Source organism: Amia ocellicauda, chromosome 11 (assembly GCF_036373705.1).
Source record: "Amia ocellicauda isolate fAmiCal2 chromosome 11, fAmiCal2.hap1, whole genome shotgun sequence".
In the NCBI taxonomy this organism is placed as follows: domain Eukaryota; kingdom Metazoa; phylum Chordata; class Actinopteri; order Amiiformes; family Amiidae; genus Amia; species Amia ocellicauda.
In genome coordinates, this window is record NC_089860.1 from 8275918 (window position 1) to 8300132 (window position 24215).

The window sequence follows — 24215 nt, forward strand, 5'->3', positions numbered from 1 at the left end:
ATTTCGGGTTAAAAAAACACGTTAAACGTAGGCTACTTAATTTTAACAAAACAAAGACTGCACAATATATAGGCCTATGCTTCAAAGTGCCACCGAATAAGCAAGATGAAATACAATTTGCAAAACAGCGGATTTTGAAGATCATTTTGTAGTAATGAACGCGCCGTGCAGCGTGTGACGCGCCGTACCTGCATCCTGCACACAGTACGCATGCGCGCCAGGCACACAAGATGACGCGCATGCGCTGATTAAGGCGCTGTCGCTGAATTGCGTAGTGTATCTGAAGTGGCGAGGGATCGTCTAAGAGAAATAAAGTTTACTGAAATGTTTCTGCGTAGGTTTGACGTAAAACATATCAGCAATGGACATAATTTCCACCAATGTCATGACCCCACTGAGGGAATGTAAACTTTCTATAGGCACTTTATATATATTTATACACCTGGATAAATAGGACCAAAAAACTACAACAAAACAAACAAAATGGGAGATTTAAGGATTGGATAATGTGTTTTGCGTAGAAATGTCTATACATGTATTACTATAATCTTACTAGCATTGCACAGAGCAAAGTCAGATTTCTCATAACGGATTTCCCATGCCTTTATTGTTGTACTGTCGCGGTATTGTGGGTGTTGGGAGAAATCGGGGCTTCACAAGCCTGTATTTATGGTGTATCATTTGTTAAAGTTTCATATACATGAAGTTATTGGTCCCGTTCATGTTTCCGCAGTCCTGCACAGATCTGCGAGGCTCCACCAAAGGCATCGGTGTGATTCTGCAGATCTGCGCACAACTGCGCTACAAAACCGGGACCATTATTCAGCACTGAAACGATTCACTTCCTTGATCGTCATTTCCGCGTCTCGGCCGCATGGAGGCGCTGCTGCCCCGCAGGTGTCTGTGCAGGTGTGACCGCCGGGCTCCTCCTCTGAGCGACGGCTGTGCGCACACTATAGGAGGTGGGATGGGTGAGAGCAAGACTCGGCAGGGGAAGTATTACTCAAAACGCACAGGAGAAAAAAGAAAAAAGAAAAGAAAGTGGGCAGAAAAAGAGAATCCGGACTGAATTCAAACAAGAAAACAAAAGGAGCGGAAAATGCAGCCTCCTCCTCGCAAGGTAATGAGCTTTGAAGTGCAGAAACTGTGGAGAATGTCGTTTCCTCAGACTAGCGCAGGCTCCGCACAGCCGCACAGCCCAGTTCACTTTCTGGTAATTTCCTGACAGCTCGACCGACATTGCTGATTTTGTGTTTTTTCGGGGGGGTAGTTTGCATAAGTTTTCTTACATATCACTTTTCAAATAATCGGTCTGGCAATACTTAGGGGCATTGTATTGTTTTCCCCCGGAACCAAAGACATCGACTGCATGATTTATGAACGTGCAAAGACATCTGCATTACAACTTGTGTGTTTAAATACTCAAAATGCTGTTCCTGATCGTGTTACTTACCTATTAATAATAATAATAATAATAATAATAATAATAATAATAATAATAATAATAACTTAATATACATTTTTGCTATACCTTCAATAGCAAGACCAGGTAAGAGTAGGCTATGAGTTTTGAACAATACTGCTGTAGTGTACTATACTGTGCTTAAATTAAGGTTTGAAATAATTACAAAACATTGTAATGCCTTACCTTTCCAATGCCTACATCGGTATAGTGTCAAAGTTTGAGTTTTAACCTCTTGCAATTGTTGTGTCCACCTTCTCTCTTGGTTCATTGCTCTCTACTTCTATGACAAACCCCAGTCTCACTGTATATATGCTAACCAAAACCACACTCCTAACCTCTCCATTTTCTCTCTCTCTCTTTGTTTTTCAATTGTATATATATATATTTTTTTAAGTAACACAGTGGGTCAGATTAAATCAAAACTTTGACCCACCTGCTAATAGGAAACTACAAACCTGTACATCATAGCGGTTACATTTGTGATTATAAGAAAGTGTCACCTTACTGAAAATGAAGCCTCAACAGAGTACAATTCTGTAGTTTTGTATTAGCGGGTGGGTCAAAGTTTTGATTCAATCCAAGCCCATGTTTTTGCATTCTAAGCAAAGCATTTAAACCCTTAATTTGACACACAAAAACATATGTAAATCCCATGTTAAAAGTCAACTAAAGGCCTAATACATATATATCCGATAATGGGGTAATCGATTTCATTGTATTGCAGTTATTTGTATTAGTAAATTTAGCTAGTTCACAAACTAGGCTGATGTCGATCTGTACTTAAATATTTATGGTTTTGCATAGCAGAAGTCTGATTGCTTTAAACGAATGCCTTTAACCGTTATCTCATCATTATAGGGCACATTGGAAGATATATTCTCCAGACCTAAGATGGAGAGAAGGACTGTCACCTCTCCTGCTATTGCATACATAAATGTTTCACTGAAAATAAGTTAAAATGTAGCAACATACGGTGCCTGCCCTACATGTTATACAATAAGATGCATCAGGGTTTGTGTCTAGACAGAGTGTAGATGAGAACCCATATATATATAATATATTTTTTGGTCCTCTTTTATTCAAGTGGTAGCATTTCTTCTCCATGGTGTTGATTTTGTGTGTGAAGGTCATTCGGCTAATCTGGTTAACAGGAATATCAATTCTCTCTTCTTCAGTAGGATGGTATTATTTTGCCATCGCCTGTACATTAAGCTGTCTGCCCTGTGCGTGGTTAATGAGATTGTGGTGGGATTGTCTGAGCTGAGCGCCCCGCTTCCTTAAGCACTCACCTCTGCTTATTCTTAATTACTCCTTGAGTGTTTAAAAAAACCCTGAAGTGACGGTCAATTACTCCGATCTCTGTCCATCATACTCCAAGGCATTCATTTGCCAATTCACCGGTACTGTTGCACATTTCTTCCATTCCATTATAAAGTCAGAGGAAATGTACTATATAACCAAACTTATTTTTAAAAGTGTATGCTAGTTTTTTTTGGAGGGCACTTTATTCCCCAAAACATGTACTTGGGAATATTTGGGGGGAATATTTCAGTAGGATCACTTGGAATGGGATCTCCATTACTTCGTTAATCTGTTAATATTTAGTCCTCATAAAAGGAGTCAAACCCACCACAAACCCCATTTTAAGATTACAACAAACCACTCTTCATCTCCAGGTGAAGGAGACTCAGGAGGCGAAGGTGGCTTTTGCAGAACAAGTGGCCAGACTTCAGAGCAAACACCAGCAGGAAAGCGAGCTCCTGGAAGAGATCAGGTATGGGGGCTCGGAGCCGGGAAAGTCTTATTTATTTCTAGTTCAATTAAAGCCTAGATGAGGAAATAAGGTGTTGGCCAAGACTGACCTTCAGCAGCCAGTACTGGGAGGCAATATATATATATATATATATATATATATATATATACACAAGGTGCAATAACAATCTGAATATTTGTCTTCCATGGATAATTCGTGCTGGCTGAAAATGGTTGAATTTTAGCATGATCTAAAGATTAATAAAGTATTATATAAAAAAGCAAAGTCTTATGTAATTTACTACATTATTGACATTTTTTTTTTGATCCCATTGATGCCCTGTTTCCTCCTTTACTTAAAGATAAGTGCAGTCATTTGGCCTCTCATTGATTCAGGGCTTTTCCAAAGTGTGCCGCCCATATTGCTACTGACAACGTGAAAATGCAACATGAAAGGCAGTTTGATGATGTTAGGGCTTTAAGAGAGAAGACTGCATCTCCTCCCCTCAGCCCTTTCCCCGTATTAAAACCCCTCTAACGAGAAATGCATTCACAGTGACTGCATTCACGGCTAATATTACAGCTTGGATGTAGTGTTGGGTGAAGTGTTTCCTACCCATTAGCTGAGTTTAGCTGTGTATATATAAGTCACATGGACTTTTTTCTTTTCTCAAATTATTAGCTTTTTACTGTGACTCACCTGGCAGTTACTAGTGTGTTGGTGACTAAAGAGGGAAAAATGAGGGGGAGATTCAGTCCAGTTTTTCACTTTGCTTGGAATAGAACCCGGCACATTCTTCACATCTCAAATAGCTGTGCAGGCGTTCAAATAAAAACACTTAAAACCACTAAACCATGGCCTTGCTGCTGTTCTTAAAGGTACAGTGACAACCGCCGACAGGCATGGTATTGCAGCACCGTACTATATTATGATGAACAATACAGACACACACTCGTGTACAATACAACACCAAGCACAAAAGGGAGTAGACGCAAACCGCAGTATGGGTAAGCGCATCATGAAGGCCCTGATGTTTATACTCATTGTGGGGAAACTGGAAGTGTCAAGTAAACCTGGCTTGTTGCTTCTGGTTTACAGTATTTTAAAATTAAAATCCTTTCTTTGATCACCTTTTGTTGAATCAGTGAAAATCAGAATGTAGGTGTATATCTGAAATATAAGGGGGAAAAAAAAGCAGTATCATTAGAAGACCTGTGGTTGTCTGTTTAAAAAAAACAACAACAAAAAACACTGAGTTTCACAGGAAATTCCTTCAGGTCGGTTATTTCTTTAATCATAACTTCAGAAAGTAGTTAACTCTGCAGGTCTGTGGTCTTCAAAGCTTTAGGCTAATATTATCAGCAAATCTGGAAATACCATTATTTTTTAAGTCTTTCTTTTTTTGAAAGTTAAAAAATAAAACATGTCGTGCCACCTCCTGAATTGCAGCCCACAATAACTGCTTCAAAGGCCTATGAAGGATATTCTTTAATGGGCTAATGAAGCTCTGATTAATTGCAAATTTTATTAAATTAGGGTTTCCATTTTGTGTAGAAAAACTAAACATATATTAAATGAGGACAAAATATTTTAGTTCCTATATTTTGTATGCAGTTTTAAAAAATACATATTTTTCCCAGATGTTGTAGAGCACAGCCCTCCGTTGTCCTACTTCGGGTCCGTGCATTTATAAATGAAAAAAACAAACCCAAATAAATTTCTGCTTGTGTAACGAGGCTGCTGATTAATAATGAATTAGCGATTGGTTTCTGACCAGATCCCAGTAGAGTCTGCAGCCCATCAACCTGTCTAGCCCTGTCCATCTTTTCCCACTTCACCCCTCTCTTCCTGCTCCTGAGCCATTTTAAAAGTTGATATAATTGCCGTCTACAGTCTAGGTCTTAGTCTTGTTTATAACGTAGGGAGAGGATGTTAAATCAGTGTCACAGGTAGAATTATATATTATAAAACATAGATTTAATAATTCTGAGTTTACCCCCCCTACACACACACACACACACACACACACACACATAAAATGTGTTTGTGTGTTTTAAAGTGAGAAAAATAAACTGTTACCTAATCAGTCTGTAAAAACAAAACAAAAATCCCCATAGTTTTTTTCTTGTAGTCCAACTTCTGCAATAGATGCACACTTGAGGCGCATGTTGTTTTGTTTGAAGCATCTGGAGTAGAAAGGTTTGTGAGTAAGATTTGTATTGAATAATCTCCAGAGGGAAAGCACATGAAGTTGCTATCTACTATAAGTAGACTGAGAGAAATGTATTTGCCAAGATTCCTATCTGATTTTGTGTTCTGCCGAAGCAGCAAACATTAACATTTTTAAAAATACATTCAAACACGGAGTGGCTGATGAGATAAAATGTGTTACACGCATGTGCTAGGAAAAACCTTCCCACTAAACAGTCAATGACCCTTTATTGAAATGATTCACTAGGTCACTATCTAAACAGGATTTCAGTCCAGCTAAGGTGAACCCAACAATTTCCCCAGCCTTCATCTTACAAATGAGTAATATCACCCTTACCATCTGTGTGTTATTTTTGTTGACTCATTTTGCTTTGTCAAAACATTAAGACTGAGCTGATGGGTTGATCATTTTAGTTTTCTAGTTGTTTTGTGTAGATCATATCAGTCTTTGGTCTGTGAGCTGCCCGCAAAAATATCAGACTAAACAAAATGGGTTTGCATGCAGCTTTTGTGGGCAGCGAAATCAACTATTATTCTTAATTCCTCACATCCCTTTTTATTTTTCCTGATGGGTGGTGCAAGGATATTTAACATTAACATACATGCAAACACAAAAACCCTTTCAAAAAATGTACTTTGACTTTGATAGAAAAGAGCCTTACATGTTTTGGATTAGTCTCTTTCAGACCTTGGGGAGGCTGTAATAACAGATCGATAAAACCCACCCCTTTTCAGAGTAGAGGGTAAATAGTGGTACATGCATGCCCCCCCCCCTTACAATTACTCTTCAGCCAAGGTCTCCTCTCATTCTCAGTGTCTGGGGCTGTTGTGTGTGTTTTGCTGGCTATGTAAATATTTTATCAGGCAGGTACTGCAGTACTCCCATTATCTATATTGACGCGCTGTGAACGAGCAGCTTCCTTCGCCCCGAGGAAGTCCTGTCTCCTGCAAATGAAAAGGCTCAGTCATTCATTCAGTTTTTAGGTTATCTCGGGGCAGGAGATTCAAAGACCACAACAAATCAGGTTTGAGATGAGGGAAGCAATCGATTACACTACAAACAAGCATCATTTTTTGGGGGCTCTAAACATAAACAAGACATGTGAAGGTGTGTGTTTCTCTGTGATTGAACTATTTTTCTAGTATGTGTTCCAAAACCAAGACAAACTGCATACACAGTGCTCTGGTGTATGAAGGAGAAGTTCAGTGTTGGCCTCCGTGGTTTACGCTGTGTTTAGTTATCCATTTGTCCTGCTCATGCTCCTTTCTTCTCCTTCCAGGTCCTTCAGCAAGCAGAGGGCTGCCATCGAGAAGGAGTACGGTCAGGTGAGCGCTCCTCTTTGCTCGTGGGGTGAAGTAAGGGTCTTTAAACACTAATGCATCCCCTGCACCACCTCTCCCCCTTCTCCACCTCTGCACTCTGGTCTCCCAGGTGGATTTCCCGCACGTTCATGGCATCGATTTGGAGATCGCAGTGACAAATGCAGGCTGTTACTGAGGTGCATTAGTTTAGACTGAAGGGAGCTGGGGTTGCTCCTTTATTTCCTTCGATATTCTGTCAGTAACTCCAAATGTCAGGTGTCTCTCTGTAGCTGGGGGGAGGAAAACCTGGAAAGGACTGGATACAGGTATAGAATGCTTTGTTTAGTACTCCCCAAAATGACTGTGTTGTTTCCGATCAATTTTGTGCTTGGTGTTTTACAGCAGTTGTGTTATCTCTACAGTAAGGCTGTTACCTTTTGATATGCCAGGTATCTGATTTATTTGCATGGGACAGTTGCACCCCTCTCCATTCCTTCCTGGAAAATAAAACACAATATAGTCTTTCTTCCTTCAGAGCGAGCAGATGCAAACAATTGTATCAAGTAACTTGGCTTTCCCCCAATTTTCAGATGGTCTGGCTGATTTTGGATGTTTATGCAAATGGAAATTAATATTTGGGCTTGAGATAGCTGTGATAACTGGTTCACTGTGAGGTTGTGTGGTGCTTATTGGATGTGTATCTTTTTGTCTGGGACACAGTCTGGGTGTGGTATTTTAATAGCCTGTCCAATAGTGTTTTAATAGTGATTTTTCCTTCAAAAAACAACAAATGTAAAACTCCTTCCACCTTCTCCCCTTCCCTGTTTGTTTGCCTGGTGAATGTTGTTGGACATTCCTTCACCAACGTTCTCTGAGGCCTTCCTTCCGGACACACACACATACACATATATATATACACACGCTCACAGGGACAGTGGGTGTTTGCTCACCTGGGTTGTGGTAATGTGGAATGTGGCAGGAGGATGCCACTGGGAGGACTGGCTGAGACCCGATAGGCCAGAGACGGGACTGCCCACTTATTTAATTTTTTTCGAACTGAGGCTACTTTGTTCCCCTCTGTTCTACTCTGTTGATGCTGTTGTCAAGCCACTATGCAATGTAGGGGATCCATGTGAAACAGGGGCCCAAGCTCAGCTCAGGCCGGGGATTCAGTCTCTTTGGTACATAAGGTCCCGGGGTGGTTCTCACACAACTGCTGAAGGTACTCCAGATGTCTGCAAGAAAAATAAAAAAACAATAACAGGCTAAAACACAAGCAAACGCCAACTCAAAGCCATGCTATTACACAATAGGGAAATGCATCAACGGGACAACTCTTATAGTGAAATTCTGTCCAAATTCAAAGTCTAAGCATGTTTTCACAACTCTAATCAGTGGTCTATTTGGACCTACATGGTGATTTGCTAGTTTAGTGTATTCATTAAAACGGAAGGCAAATTAGATTTTCTTTCTCTTTGTGAGATGCCATAAATGCAGGTGGTTGATGTAAAACTACACAGAGGGAAAGGTGTTTAGCTAGCAATCCCTTTTTCCCCTCAGGCTCTGCACCGACTGGCCACACAGTACCTGAAGAAGGACTGGCACAGAGGGAGGGGGGACAGCGCTGATGCCAGGTATGGGGCTGAATTTGAAATTAAATTTGGGCCTGGTTTTGATTTTCTCTTTTTCAATGGGGAAAAGTAGTTTCTGTTTAAAGAGACATTACATGAAATTAAACATCTCCTCTCTCCTGATTCACTTGCTTTTAGACTGGCACTTTAATAACACTCAATGAAACTTTATGTAACATTTAAAATTCTGACAGTCCCTAGGAAAGTGAGCCAGCCTTCATTTTAATCTTTAATTTTGTGCTATTTGGTGGGCAAAAATGTATTTTTATGTAAATAAATTAAGAAACTGAACAACACCCTTGATACATTTTGAATGAATTGAATTCATATTTCTAAGAGACATATTCTCTGTGTTTTACTCATCCAGTGATGATAGACAGGTTGAACTATAAAGTGAAACTTTTTGTTATAACATTTAAAAAGTTTTACTTCAGTTTTACTACTGCCCTTTTTCACTATGAATCACTTGCGGTACACTTCCTTGGCTGTGGTTTGTGCAATGAAACTCACTTTAATGACTGTCTTTGAACCCCTTTGTTCCCCCATTCAAACAAAACAGCAGCCTCTCTCAATGGAGTCAAGATGTCACTGCCTTTGTATTTGTCCACTTGAGTGCTGTGGTGATTACATGGCAGGACATGTATTTCAGAGCTTGTGGTCAAAGAATAGACCTCTAGGCAGTGGGAGGCACGCTGCCCTGTTTTTATATAATTTAAAAGTTGAATCCACATAAAAACAGTGGAGGAAAGACAGGTGTACAAGTACGCTTTTAGCTGCCAAAGGTTACGGTAATGGCTTGGTCTAATCACAAGTTTATGCTTAAACCATAATATTAAGGGGAAAACATTCAGCAGCTTTAGAAATCTAGTGAGAAAAGTTGTGCTCACTTCTTTTATTGATCAGTCCTGTGTGTATTGATTTCCAGAAATACCTTTAGGTAATTATGAAAGCTAAAATGCCCAACTGCATTTCTGCATGTCTCAAGACTGTAATGCACTATATATATAGCTGTATATACAGGAAGTATGAAACTGAACAGCTATAAAAAGCATTTACTTTTCATGGGACACGATCCAGTTTTCTGCCAAGTCATGTCATATTCACGATTACAATGAAGCAGCCTCACAAGAATACCGATTTGTATTCTAGTCACGATCACTACACCAAACTGAAAGTTAAATGTCAAGCAATGTCTGGCACAGATAGTTTTAAAATATGAAGTGACCATTCACAAGCCGTAAAGGAATGTTTCTTATTTAGAAACATCTGTTTTCTTAAACAGCTCTATCAAAACAATTGCATCAGAGGACTGCATCAAAGTTGAACATGTATTTTTCTAGACAGCCACCCTTTTGAGTAGCTCTTTGACGCACGTTTTGGGGAAGTGTAGATGGGACTTTTGTAGTTGAGCAACTGTGTAGTGTAGGAGCCTGCTCTCTCACCTTCCTCTCTCGGTCTCTCTCAGTAGGAGTGTGTTTGCGGTGTGGAGGTCTGTGATCGAAGCCACCGAGCAAAGCGGCCTGTCTCGGCTCAGCGCGGCTGAGGGCTATCGCTCCCTGACAGCCGAGGCCCTGAAAAGTCTGCGTGTTGCTAAGGAGCAGCGCACCAAAAAGGTGAGCTTGGTTAGGTAGTGTGTTAGGGAGAGCATCAACCATACCCCCCCCAATACCTAGACTTACCTCTTGGGCGAGCAAATCAGGAATGTTGGAAAAGAGTGATCCGATGATGAGGATTCTGGAAGTAGCATTGATACCCTGCTTTTGTTATTTTGCATATGATAACGATGGCTGGTTCAGAATTTCAGCAGGTGCTCTGAAGTGTGAATGGTGTTCTGTGCTCTTGGTAAAAATAATTGACCATCTAAGTGGGGTCTTACAAAAGAACAGCACACAGAGTTACCTTCAGTCATGTTGTTTGAGGTGATAAAAATGGTTCTGTGTGAGTGTTGGCCATTTTCCATGGAGATTATTTTTTTGTGCAGTTTGGAGTGCATGCAGTATAAAGATGACTGGCTTAGAAACCACAGTGTTTCCAGACTGCATGTTTAGAGTCAGTTTGACCGAACAGGAACTTGCCACACACAAGAAAACAAAACCACTGTTGATAAGACACAGGTTCACACTGACTGCCATATATATAATGAGCAAAAATGTAAACATTTCTCCTTTGCCAAGATAATCCATCCACCTGAGAGGTGTGGCACATCAAGAAGCTGATTAAACAGCATGATCATTACACAGGTGCACCTTGTGCTGAGGACAATAAAAGGCCAGTTTAAAATGTGCAGTTTTGTCTCACAACCCAATGCCACAGATGTCACAGTTTTGAAGGATTGTGCAATTGACTGTTGCCTGTAGGAATGGCCAACAGAGCTGCTGCCAGAGAATTGAATCTTTATTTCTCTACCATAAGCCACCTCCAACGTCGTTTTAGACAATTTGACTATACGGCCAACCGGCCTCAAAACCACAGACCATGTGTACGACGCCAGCCCAGGACTCCACATCCGGCTTCTTTACCTGCCCTGACAGCTGATGAAACTGGGTTTGCACAACCCAATAATTTCTGCACAAACTGTCAGAAAGCATCTCAGGGAAGCTCATCTGCGTGCTCTTCATCCTCACTAGGGTCTGGACCTGACTGCAGCTCTGGTGGACATTCCTGCAGTCAGCAGGCCAATCATACATGCTCTCAAAACTTGAGACTTAAAATCCATAGATTAGGGCCTAATGAATTTATTTCAATAGACTGATTTCCTAATGAATTGTCACTCAGTCAAATCTTGGACATTGTTGCATTTATATTTTTGTTCAGTGTTTATTCTCACCATGAAGATGCAATTTGTCACATATATCTTTCAAGATGAGATCGTAGGAGTCCTTTTAGGTATTCTTTGACATTTATTTGGTAAAAAGACTCAAGAATACTGATTTATGTTTGTGACCCTATGACCTAGGTACTAAGGCACACGATATAAAAAAATTCAAAAACACGCAACGCCAGTCAGATCTCCCCCATTGCATCTAATAGAAATTCTGATTCATCAGGTTAGTAAGTGCTGTATCATAGTTTGCAAATGCTTTATGTGCTCTGATGGCTTTGATGAATAATCCCAGAATGTCATTGGACACCTGTAAGATTTAAAAATGAACAAATAGAAGAACACAAAGAGATTTGCACTTGACCTTTTCATGGCCCTGAAGGGAGCCACTCATCTTGACAGTGACATGACATTAGACTTCAGTGAACGAAACAGGCTGATTGCATTAAAAAAACCAAACCAAACCACAGAGAATTAAAACTAGCTGGCATGGACAGGGTATGATTCATATGGGCTGCTCTGGCTGATTTTTATCTGTGTGTTCTTTGATCTTCTGCCTGACTGATTCCATTGTGTTGAAACATCAGGAAAACCCTTTTGTTTAAGCACTGAATGCCCACCTGACTGTGCTGTGTATAGAATAAAAAGAGTACTGTGCAGGATTATTGGAACATCCCATTGGTCCTCTTGTTTCTATTTGTTTTGCAAATAAAATATACCCTTTGTTACTGGAAATCCTGGAGAATGGTCAACATAGGACTATGATTGATGGGTTGAAATGCAAAAGCTCAATAGACCTCAGACCATCAGGTGGAGTGCTGAACTGTCTCAGCCCTGTGTGAGGACTCGCCTGTGCTGACTGTTCTGAGTGCTGCTTCCCAGGGTTTGGAGCAGCTGCAGCGCGTGCAGGGGGAGCTGGTGGATGCGCTGAGGGAACTTAACAAGGTGAAGAAGAGGTACTGCCAGCTGGAGCACATCGCTGATGTCGCCAGGGAGAAGGCCGCTGATGCCCAGGCAAAGTGAGTCAGGCCTACCAACTCCTCCAAGAACTCCCGTCCTGCCACAATCTAGCACCTTCTATAGGCATAACGTCTCTAGACTGGGGGAATTGGTCATCAAGCAATTAGTCCACTGAGGTAGATAAGAACGGCAGTACAATCAAGACCCTGTTGCCCAGTGGGACCATAGTTTAAGCCCCAGAATAATACACCATCATTGCAATATAGGAGCCCCCCTGTCACCTCACCATCTTTCTCAGTAGTTAAAGATCTATTAGCCAGCTTTTAAGAGTCAGCATTTTGCGACCTTTTGTGTCCAGCAATTGTGCTCAGCTAACAAAATGCTCAATACAAACTCTCAAACTGGACGCACAGAATGAAAAAGGTATCCATGCATTTGTATGACTGGGTGAGTAAGAAATCAGGCTAAAATGACAAAACACAGAAGTATCCCTCATACTGACTGAGTCTCCGCTTTTTTAATCAGTTTCTCTTCAATGTACGTTTAAATGTCTTCATGGATAATACTTTGTTTTCAGATCTAAAAAGAACGACCACGGACTTTTCCACTTTCGGACAAGCCTGCAAAAGCTGTGTGTGAAGGTAGGACACAGGAATGCATATCCGTACAAGTTGGCACACCAGAGCTATGAATGTGAGAGACTTACAGGGTCATCCTGTATCAATAATGGGATTAATAAGTGTCCCTTTGTGACAGTTTTAATATGTAGGGGATAGTTGCATCTTTACATACTTCCCATGTCTGAATGCAACCTAAAAATCTTTCCCCGTTCATACCTGTCACTTAACAACTCAAATTACATGTGATTTATCCATCCATCCATCCTTGAAACTACTTATCCTGGTGAGGGTCGTGGGGATGTGATTTATTATAATAGTTAAAAAAAAAAAAAAAAAAAAACAGCAAAAACTTTTGCACTTGGAGGACAAATAAGTTATACTTTGAATACTCCCCTCTCACTGTCCACGTGCTTCTCCGATACTGCAGCTCAACGCCCGCCTGACCGAGTGTGACCAGCAGCTCACAGAGTCGCGTAACGAGTACCTGCTGACGCTGGCGGCAATCAACTCTCACCACGGGCACTACCACGCCACCGACCTGCCCGCCCTAATGAAGGTACTGCCAGTCCCGTGCCTCAACATCGCCACCTTGGCCCTGCTTCAGTGTAGTCCCTCCTCCATAATCTGACAGACCTGATATTCAGATTGACAGTATTATTTTTGGATGCCATATTAAATTAGCTCATTTTAACTCAAATTAGTCTTTTCCAATAAACAATATGAACACATATGGAGAGTAACTACACACTGTGTTGCATACTTATTTCTATCAAGGCTGCTTAAAAAAAAAAAAAAAACTACTGCCCTGCACCTTATCATAGTGCAGTTAAAGGGCAGTCTTCCAGTAAATTACAGCAATATGGTGTTTTTGGAGGCCAAAAAATGTAAATGGTCTCCTCACCCTCGAAGGTTGCATTAACAACCAGAAATGCCCGTGTGACATTAGCCTCTGTAATGTACTTGTACTTGTCTTTTAATGACTGTTATCAGCCTTCATGGTTGAGGGATGATTTACATATTATTATTCCTGTAAATATATCGCCTCCTACAAAAATTGTCAGCCTGTGATCATAACTCTATCCCACGCTCCTGACCACCACAGCTGGGTCATTTAATAAATTTTCTAAAGCTCTAGCTCATTTTTTTTTTTTACACAATTTTCAGACAACGTTCTCACACTGTTCTAAATATGTTCAGCCAGAGTGTGAAACATTCATAATCTCCAGACCAAATAAGAACTGTGTTTAGCCTAAGATGATTCTGAGGAACACGTCATTGCTAGCATCTCTTTTTTGATGAGTCATGCTTCATTGTTGACTTCACTTCCTGTGGCACGGTGGTTTCCTGTGTTGCTGATGAAACTCGCTGAAGCAAAACAAAACCAAATAAGTGTTGATAACTGGACATGATCCATAAACTTGCAAACCACATTTCTAAGGCCTGGTCTTGAGTGATAAGGATTCGCTGGAACAAAACCACTAAAATGGCTGGTACAGTTTCTGTCTGATGGTTAGTGTTGGGAACTTAAAACAAGTAGTTTACCAGTAAAGTAAACAGATTCCAGTAAAGCACCTTATTTAAAAAAATTGCAGTAACTGCCATAAGTTTATATTCTGTTGCTAATATTATTTTAGAGCTGCACATTGATCAAATATTTTCATGTGCTCTTCCATTATCCATTGCTGTATATGGTTTTGTTTTTGAGTTAATTAGATTATGTAGTCTTGGGGTGAAGGGGAGGGGGGGGAGTAGGAGATCCAGGTGCCAGAATTTGGATAAACGAAAAAATTCCACAGTTAAAGACTATCAATAATTGCATTCATACGAACAACAGAGAAAATGAGCGTGCAGGCAGCCAGCCCATGAAGGCCAGTGTGTAGACGGCAGAGTTTTATTAAGGAGCTTGTGTGTGTGTGTCTGCTCTATTCCCTCACTCCCCCACCCCCATTTGCTCTGAGAAATGTGTTTTCGTCCTAGACATTATTTCCATCCCAGCCTGTCTCCTGTCAGCTGTGTGCCAAACCCTCCCACTCTTGGACCAATTCCCCAGCTTTCTTAGAATCTACAAACTGTAATGCATGTGTGCACACACACACACACACACACACACACACACACACACACACACAATAAATTATCAAGCCATAACACATGCTTGTGACTGGACTGGCTGAGGCGGCTGTTTATGCAGCATCTCAGTGACTGACTGTCTCTGTGCTTCCAGGTCATAGATGGCGACCTGTACGACCAACTGCGTCAACAGTTCACTGTGCTGTGCAGGACTGAGATTGACACCTGCCAATCAACACAGACTGCCTTCTGCAGGATCAGAGAGGACTCCACCCAGGTATGACAGCACCAAGCACCTCTGTCTAAAACTGGATTGAGTAATGTCAGCTCTATATGCATTAAGTTACCTGCTCTTCTGTGTCTTGGATTTGAAAGAAGTATGGTAAAAGGGAGAAGTACAATAAGTGACTTTGTGTTTGTGAGCTGAGTATAAAGCAATGACTCCCCCTGTGTTTGTCTCCAGGTGTCCAGGGAGCACGACCTCAAGCTCTTTCTCCAGGACAACCCAGCCTTCACCAAGGGCTCTGTGTTTCACTTCCAGGCGGCTCCCAATGATAAGGTACTGTTCAGAGGAGGCAGGGTCTCTGCAAGGCAAGGGCCGCCTCAGATAGCGGGTTGATGCGCTGTGAAAACCAGTGGTGCTGTACTGGATTCAAGGGCCACCATCCTTCAAGGCATTTAGGTCTGTTTAAAGAGCAAGTAGCTGGGCTCGGAAAAATATAATTACACTAAATGGTTAATTTCCGGTTTCCTTACTGTTATGTGTAAGTCTGCTATGGTAATTTTTTTAAACATTATCTTCTTTGCCATGCTTCAAAATGGAAGAATGTGTTGTATTCTTGGTTGATAGCAGGGGCGGCACCATTATAAACCTCAAACATTTGTCCCTTTCTTGAAACCGGAACTCAATAAAATCAGTGGATCTTATAAAGCAACAAGAAAAGCTTTTTGCTTGTGGGAAGAGAAAAGACTGAAATGGCAGAACTGACAATGTGCTTAAATAGGTATCTGAAAGGTATCGTAATGGAAATACTCAGTTTGAAGTGTTTTTGGTCACAGATCAACCTCCCCTCTTTGATATATTCAGATTAATTCCTGTTGGTACTGGGGGGAAAAAGTGCACACAGAGATCTGCAGGATTAGATTAGGCTATTGTGTTCTTTTTCCCTTGTGAAAACTTGTCAAAAGGCCTTAAATGGTCTAGAAAAAAAAAAAAGTTTCCAGAGTCAGAAAACACCATTTACTCAGCGTTTTGCCCATGGCTAAATTTACTACAAGAATAAAAAATAAAAAATAAATCCTACAATGTTATAAATTGCTCTGTGTTTCCTGTTTTTTTTTTGTTTTTTTTGTGGTCAAGAAGACAAGTAGGTATAAAGTAAGCCTGTTGGTAAATGATTTCTGAATATGTTGGCGTTTACCCAACATATTCAGAAAACCAGCTTGCCATGTCGGGGGAAGGTGAGGTTTGAAGCTCCGCTCTCGGTTTCAGGTGAGCAGTCTGGTGCATCGGAGCAGCTCCCAGGAAGGAGTCAGCTGCCTGGATAAGGAGGCACGGAAATGGGCCACCAAAGCAGCAAAAGACTACAAAATCATCACCCACGGGGAGAGAGTGAGTGGACAGGATACAATTGGCAAAACCGGGAATGCTTTAATGTATATCAGAAGAGAAACTGGCATGGTTTTCATCGTTGTTTGAAGCCAAATGGGTTAAAGATTGCTAACAAGATTTAGAGTGGAGATATCAAAACAAACAAACACATGGTTGTGTTGTAGTGCTAGTGAAAGGTACGGCGACAATTAGGCAGTGGAAAAAGAAAAATAGTATTACTCTCCACACATGTATAACAATAGTTTGGGCACCCTGCCAACCCTGTGTTCTTTAACCATCGTCTCCTGGAGGGAATACTATCCCGGCTTGTGAGCTGGAACTTCCAAGGTCAAGGATTGGAAGTCTTACATCATTAATCTTGCATGATTACATGAATGTCTTCAATATTGGTGGTGGCAGAGTATTTTTGATTTGCTACACTACGGTGGGGCTAATCCATACAGTGGTGGGGCTCAAATCAACGTCTGTATTTCAGTGTGAATACACACAAAATAGAATAGCACCCTTCCCAGTAGCTAGAAATACCACGCATTAGGCTGCTATGGGTTAGATGATTGCACTGACTCCTTTTTTCACGCGCAAAATTACATCGAGAGCAACAGACGTGGACGGTCACTACTGCTGAGTTTAGGCAATACTATTCATGCTATTTCAACTTGTTCACGTTATCTGGCAAACCTGTCTGCTACAAAACCAATGCATTGTACATCACGTATCACACTCCTCACACACAGAGAAAGTAAGAGATAGAGAGACAGAGAGAGAGAGAGCTACAGTAGTTAACGGAGTTAACAGGTGGCCGCCGATGCCACACAAAACGCGTCGGCACAGTTTCCAAATCGACCCTATTATTTAAAATATATTCAAACTCACCATTTATGTTTTCAAATGAGCACAATCTTTGTTGTGGTTGGATCAATCCATAATGTTAGCAATGTTACAATTTCCCAAATTACTTAGCTAACATTAACAAATTTGGCTCAGATCAGTGTAATGTGTGAGCACTGCATGCTAACGCCCGCCAATTTCACGCAGCAGTGACGCAGTGACGCAAATGGAACTGGCTGGTGCTTATTCTGCTCGGTGATATTCTTGGTTGTTCCATGGTGGGGCTAAGGTGGGGCTAACATGATTCTTGGTGGGGCTGTAGCCCAACCAAGCCATACCCCGCCACTGCCCCTGGTCTTCAGAACAGTTCAAGTAGTTTTAGGGGTATCACTTTGGGGGTCATAATGGGGCTCTGTATCTCAGGTGCTACAGACCCTGGAGAGGCGGCGGAAATTGGTGCCGGAGGACGAGGGCGCCGGAGTGGAACAGAAGATGGAGGAGGTGAAGGAGAGTCTGAGGAAGGCGAAGGTACAGCTGGAGCTACAGACAACTGTGTGTTTGAAGGAGCCCTGCCAACAAAATATCACAGAGCGTGTATTATGTTTCAGTTTCCCACCTTGTTTTCATATCCCATGTTATGGTCTGGAAGGCAAATTGAAATGATTTATAAATACTAAGAGCCTTGGTTTGCATCCCTGGTCCCGGGGACCCACTGTCCTGCTGGTGTTTCAAATGTTTTAACTTTAAAAATGATGTGGAATTTGGTTGCCTTGCATACTTTAATATTTAACTTGTCTCCAACTGTTTTAAGTAATGAATAAGCTCTGATTGGGCTGATTTTTAGCTCAGTTAAGGAACTGAGATCTCGGTTAGTACAAAGGTAACGGGACTACAGTTGGAAACCACTGGTTTAGAGAACTACTTTAGAGGAACTACTCTCTCTAAATGCCAGGATTTCAGAGCACTTTACAGGAAACCCAACACTAAATAGTAGGAGCATGGAGGGAAAAGTTGTATGTGACACAATGTTTTCTATACAACATGTTTGTGGGCCTTGTTTATACAACTCTTGTTAGACAACTTTAAAATTGGAGTGTGTGGATGATGCCAGTGTTGGACGGGATGAAGAGGATAAATCACTGACAATCTGCCTCTCCAGACGGGTGCAGTTTTATTTAGTCTTATGTCTTTCATTGTGAATTAAAACATGCACTACTACAAAGGTCCTCTATTTCCTCCATCAGTGTGCTAATTTGGCATGGCGCTTGTTATGTAAAGCAGTGAGTCATAATTACCTGCCTGCATCACAGGAATAAATGCAAATGGGGTAACCAAAATGTATGTTGGAAAACATTTGTCGTTCCCACACAGTGCCCACACAGACTTCTCATGGGTATTACCTATAGCTTTGTAGTGTTGTGTGCACAGCAGTTCCCAGAGTAATAAAATAGTGCTTGCTGTCCATTACATATATTAAACAAACCAAAAGTGTTGGTGAATTTGCCAAAGTCTATCTTTTTCACATAAGGAAGTTCAATGATGACCAAATTCTATGGTCAATATTTCATATGTGTTTTTGCTGTTCAGTCCTACTGCCCGTGTCTGTGATGGGAGCAGTACAGGCCTAGTTGCCAGTGTGTGGTGCCCTGTGCCAACTGGCGCTGTTCCTCCAGGTGAGCCGGGTGAAGGCGGAGTCTCGGCTGGCCCTGCTGCTCTCGGCAGGGGTTGATGTGGAGCCCTGGGTGTCCAGCGCCATGAGCCAGGCCAACGAGGAGCTGGAGAAAGAGAGGAGGCTCAGCGAGGCCCGTCTGTCCAATGGAGACATCTCCCCCATGGTCAGTGAGCTTAGATGTTTGCAACATAGAAAAATGGTGTGTATTTTATATTTGTATGTTTTTAACTGTTGTTGTTGCACTCTTTGATTGTAGGGGGACGAATTTGAGTTCACCGATTTTGATGACTTTGATGAGAACAGTGATATTTTCACAGAGGTGTCCTCAGGCCCCTCCCCACAAGGCTACCCCCTGCCATGCCAGGTTCTCTACAGCTACCAGGTTTGGAGCCCCAGACTCCATCCGTGTATAATAAAGCACTCTTATTTCTATTTGATTTGACTGCCTTTCGAGTGGTGTCACTCTGTCAAAAGAAAGTCACAACCTGTTTGTTTCCTCATCCCCTTTCTCAGCACTGCATTGTTCTTCTCAGGTTTCCTGTTTTCAGATTTGTACACACATTTCACACCTTTTACTTTGTCTGCGTTTTATTTTAAGATTCTTCAGTGAGAGATGGCGGGGTAGACTGGCTGCAAATGAGCCATTGTTCCCCATAAAGCAATGGCCACCAGACCAGGACATCAGACTGTTTAGTGGAGTGCAGGGCTGTTTACTGCCACACCTACGATCTGTTCATTCTCCTGTCCCTTTTTCCCCCCCTATATTTCCATTTCCCTATCTAGGCATGTCAGGCTGATGAACTGTCAATCACAGAGGGGGAGGAGCTACATGTGATTGAAGATGGAGACATGGAGGACTGGCTGAAGGTTTGTGATCAGGATTCTTTAGCGACTCTAAGGGGACTTAGACTTTAACTATGGTTAAACAAGGGCTGGAGATGAATTAAGTGAATGTACTAACCTTTGCCTTTAACACTGGACCCCCTTTCCTCCAATTTAAATGAATTGTTTCTAAATGTATTAAACAGCATGCAGCTGCCCCCCTAAGTAATATATATATATTTAAACAGGCAGCTGCAACTGCCCACATCCTCTTAAAGTCCCAGTCCAAAGTGAATTGGATTGTTTCGTGGCAGCTGCTATAGGAATCTGATGACCAGGCTGGTTGTAGTACAAGAGATGAAGCTGAATTAAGCAATTCAGTATGTTAGGGAGGAGATGAGATAAGCGCTACAACTTCCCTTTGAGATGCAGCTGTGGAATAAGCACAGGCCGCTCCATGGGGAACACTGTCCACAATTTGTACCTCACATGTTGGGTATTGAAAGTAGTGTTGGTAGTAAAACCGTGGTGAACTCTGTCACTATGGTCCAGATGATCTTCTCAACTTTTTTGATCAAATTTAACTTATGTTTTGGGGTCTCGTATCTCGCTCTGGGTCAGTTAACTAAGGATATATCTCTGTATTTTACAAAAAAAATCGGCCCAACTCCAGTTGGAAAGTCTACTAGTTGGCGGAGTCTCAAACTAAAATGTCAGAGTTTTTGACGTATAGTAACAGCATCAGAGAAGTCAATATTCTGTTGTCTAAATGTGTTGTGAGTGACCTGTTTGAGGCTGTAGCAGACCCATAGCCTCTACTCCCTGAGCCCAGGTTGTCTGTTCCTCCTGCAGGCACGCAATGCTGCAGGCCAAGAGGGCTATGTCCCTGAGAGGTACTTGCACTTCCTCCGGACGTCTTCGGAGGGAGCTGTGCCGCAGAGAGTCCCAGGGAGCCTCCACACTGACTGGCCCTCCGGCACCTCCGAGACTTCCCCGGACTTCTACGGGCAGGACCATTCAACACACACAGGAGGTCAGCCCCCCACTGTCCTTAAACCCAAGACCTAGCGCCATCATCAGTCCAGTTGACCTTGCACTGCTGGGTACCACTGATCATTTATTTGCCCTTTGCTGTGCTGTTGTGGCAGGGCTGGCGCGGGCGCTGTATGAATACTGCGGGCAGAGCGCTGAGGAGCTGTCCTTTCCGGAGGGGGCGCTGATCCGCTTGCGGCGCCGTAGCTACGGGGACGTGGACGACGGCTTCTGGGAGGGCGAACTGCACGGCCGGGTGGGAGTGTTCCCCTCGCTGGTGGTGGAGGTGCTGGGAGAGGGAGATGAGGAGGAGGAGGAGGATGAGGAAGAGGAAGTGGTGAGTCTCCTATCTGTTGGAGCTTTAGAAACTACTGGTCTTAAGCCCTTGACCTGTTGTTTGACCCTTTTAAGGTCAGGATTCACACAATTGACCTGTCCTGGGTTTAATATGGTGACAAATATAGCATAATGGATTGTGTGATTTTTGTTATATAGTCAATCAAACAATACTAAAAACAATTACATAAATAGTCTTGTAGGCACATTCCAACAAATCACCTGCCCCAGAAGGATTGAAAGTGGTTACTGAGCTCAACAGGTCGAGAGAGAATCCTATTAGAAAACATTTGGTTATCCTAAACTAGCATACTAGCTTGGGGATTTTAGGTTTACTTTAGTTATAGTGCCACCTTATGGTTAACTTCTGTATTTATTTTGTATTGAAATCCTATATTGTGCTCATAAGACAGCTGATCTTCTAGGAGAGAAGTAGGACAGTTGGCATGTTTTGAATTAAAACCAGGTGAGTGTAGACCAGCTTTCCCAACCTCTGGATGGTGTTGAGCTACATGTGGGTGGTGTGAATAGAAGCACCTGTGTTGTACGCTTGCCAAACAGCTCACCTTTCAAGGCTCCGTTTTGTTTCCAGAGTGTTCCGACCCCGACCCCAACCCCTCCTCCCTTCTCCCCTCCTGTCCCCATCCTCAATGCCTCTCCGGGACCACACTGCTCCTCCCCTGCTCCAGGGACCTGGTCGGCACACAGTACGCCACCCAGGGGCCTGGAGGATCGACTGCAGGTGGTGCCGCAAGACATGCTCAGACTGTCGGACAGCAGAGCAGGTGAGAACACCAGGTTGTGTTTCTCCCAAGAGGCTGATAATTGGACCAGGAAGTAATGTGGAGAAAATTGGTTGAATTGAAGGTGCTGCTTTTAGTATGGCAGATCTCTCTATGAACGCTCAAGCAATTGTATGCGAGACTACACATTCCTAATTTGGGTTAAGGTATCCATTAAGACATGCCCTACATATCCATTTGCATGTCTTTCTTTGAGGAGCTGTATCATAAGAATGCCGAGTCAAGTGGTCTCTGAGCCCCCATGTCTCGCCCCTCTCTTGCTCTCCAGACAGCGGCAGCAGTGCGCACAGCTCCCCCGACCTCTCGGCCCGCAGGATTCGTCCAGTATGTATAAGCCTAACGCACAGACCCACCTTATCTACAGTCGTCCATTTGTCTTTTTCACTTTTTCACACCCCTTATCTTTTTTGTATTTGTCTGGCTTCCCCTCCCCCAGAAATGTCTCCTGCAGGGTAAATGTAACGTGGCCCTCGGGTTATAATGCAATATTGCATGACCAAAAGTGGATAACTATTAAATTTTGAGTCCAGAAAAAACACTTATGTTTTTCACTTGAGCTTCCCTTTATTGAATTTTAATACTAAGCTGATTTCTGTTATGCTCCACAGCTTCGATTAACTCCTATTTGTAGTAATCTAATAAATCAGTCTGGCCTAACCTTACCTTACCTTTACTGGTGATGTATACAAAAAAAAACTGCTGTGTTAGATTGAGCAGCCTTGCCCTCGAGAGAGAAGTGAACTGCAACCAAAGGCTAAACTGCCTGGTGCAGGAGGCCACCCCGGAAGATAAGATTTATATTGCAGATGATTGAAAAACTCTTGCCAAACTGACCTGGACTATTTGTTTTGACAAGTTTTATTTGACTGGACTCCCTGTTTTAATATGTATGGTTGGAGCTGTTTGAGTTTGAGCTTGACATGTGGGCCGTGTTGTGTTTTCTCACAGACACGAGCGCCCCCTCTGCCCCCAGGACACCGACGCTCCCCTCTGCCCTGAAGACACGGGCACCCTGACTGAGAGTGGTGGGCACCGGGCCGGGCCTGGGCACACCACACTCAACCCAGTGGCCTCTCCTCAGTGCCCGGTGTTGGGCGCCCAGTCAGCAGTGTATATACAGTGGACAAAATGTCAGGAATTGCAGTTGTTGATTCACTGTCTTAACATTTCAATTAATCAGTCAAGTTTGGCTCAGAATGTTTTATTCATGTCTGTATTGTTCTTTTTTATTTAACATTATTTGAATTATTTAACGTGTAAAACATTGTATTATTTTTATTATTGAAGGTTATGCATTTAGTTTCCCATTTCAGATATTCTGTGTCCTAAGTTTCAGTCAGTCGTTCTGGTTCAAATGATCCATACTTCCAAATACAATCAGCAAGTGTTTACAGATCTAGTCTATATTGTGATCAGTTTTTAGGTTAAAAATGCACTGAACTCTGCACCCAGGTTTATTTTTGTTTGTTTATCTTCCTCTGTTAGGTGATCAGGGGGTTTAGGTCTACACAGATCTTAACCCTTATAAAGAAACCGGAATATTTGTAGTCTGCTGTATCTATATATACATCTAATAGTATTATACAATCTTTATTGCATATTACTCAAAGCCTAAGATAAAAGACTATACATATGGACAGTATTCCACCTTACATATGCAGTGATCTTGCCAGGAGGATCTCACAATTAACACCACATTTAGGCCCACTTTATTAGACAAATTATGCACCTATACAAAATTCCTGGCCCATGTAGGTATTATTATTAAAAGGGAGAACAGAAGGGTGTTTTTTGTTTAAAATATAGTAAGTTCTTCAGTTCCAGTTCAGTAAACCCTCTTTGAGTTGTGATGTCTGTGTGTGTGTATGTATATTTGTTTTATACAACCAAGACTGTGAATGTTTTAAGTTTGTTTCTGTGAAATATGCAAAGTTGCAATTGGGATAGGCAATGCTGGCGAAATGCCAATAATAAAATCATAAAGACACTACATTGAGTTTGGCATGGCTATACAATGGTGCTTTGGGGTTTTACTTAAATATTGTATAGATTCTATTTTTAACATCCCTTTTTTTCTGCAATACACTACAGGTCTCATTTCCTGGATACAAACTAAATTTGGATGATTGATTGATTGTGTCCTATTTGTGTTAATTTAATAATAGAACATACTATTTGCTTTATTGGCATAACCAGTTAGCATCTGGCGGCCCTGGTTCAGTCTGGCCTTGCCTAGAAAATGATCATGGTTACCGTTTCTCAGTGACTTCCACATAT

At 42.0% G+C, this 24215-nt stretch overlaps 1 protein-coding gene across 2 annotated transcripts; it reads left to right on the forward strand.

Moving 5' to 3' along the window:
- Positions 1-975: 975 nt before the first annotated feature.
- Positions 976-23928, forward strand: LOC136762924 (F-BAR and double SH3 domains protein 1). Of its 2 annotated transcripts, none has more exons than XM_066716529.1 (20): positions 976-1120; positions 3142-3239; positions 6710-6755; positions 8292-8365; positions 9828-9975; positions 12066-12202; positions 12721-12784; positions 13191-13319; positions 14988-15110; positions 15297-15392; positions 16326-16445; positions 17697-17801; positions 18947-19108; positions 19202-19327; positions 19729-19812; positions 20620-20800; positions 20916-21136; positions 21728-21920; positions 22207-22262; positions 22887-23928. In XM_066716529.1, the coding sequence occupies exons 1-20, from the start codon at positions 1100-1102 to the stop codon at positions 22935-22937; spliced, it is 2235 nt and encodes a 744-aa protein (XP_066572626.1). In that variant the 5' UTR covers positions 976-1099; the 3' UTR covers positions 22938-23928. The 2 variants fall into 2 exon arrangements, with proteins under 2 accessions (XP_066572626.1, XP_066572627.1); XM_066716530.1 differs by having other exon boundaries at positions 9831-9975.
- Positions 23929-24215: the final 287 nt, after the last annotated feature.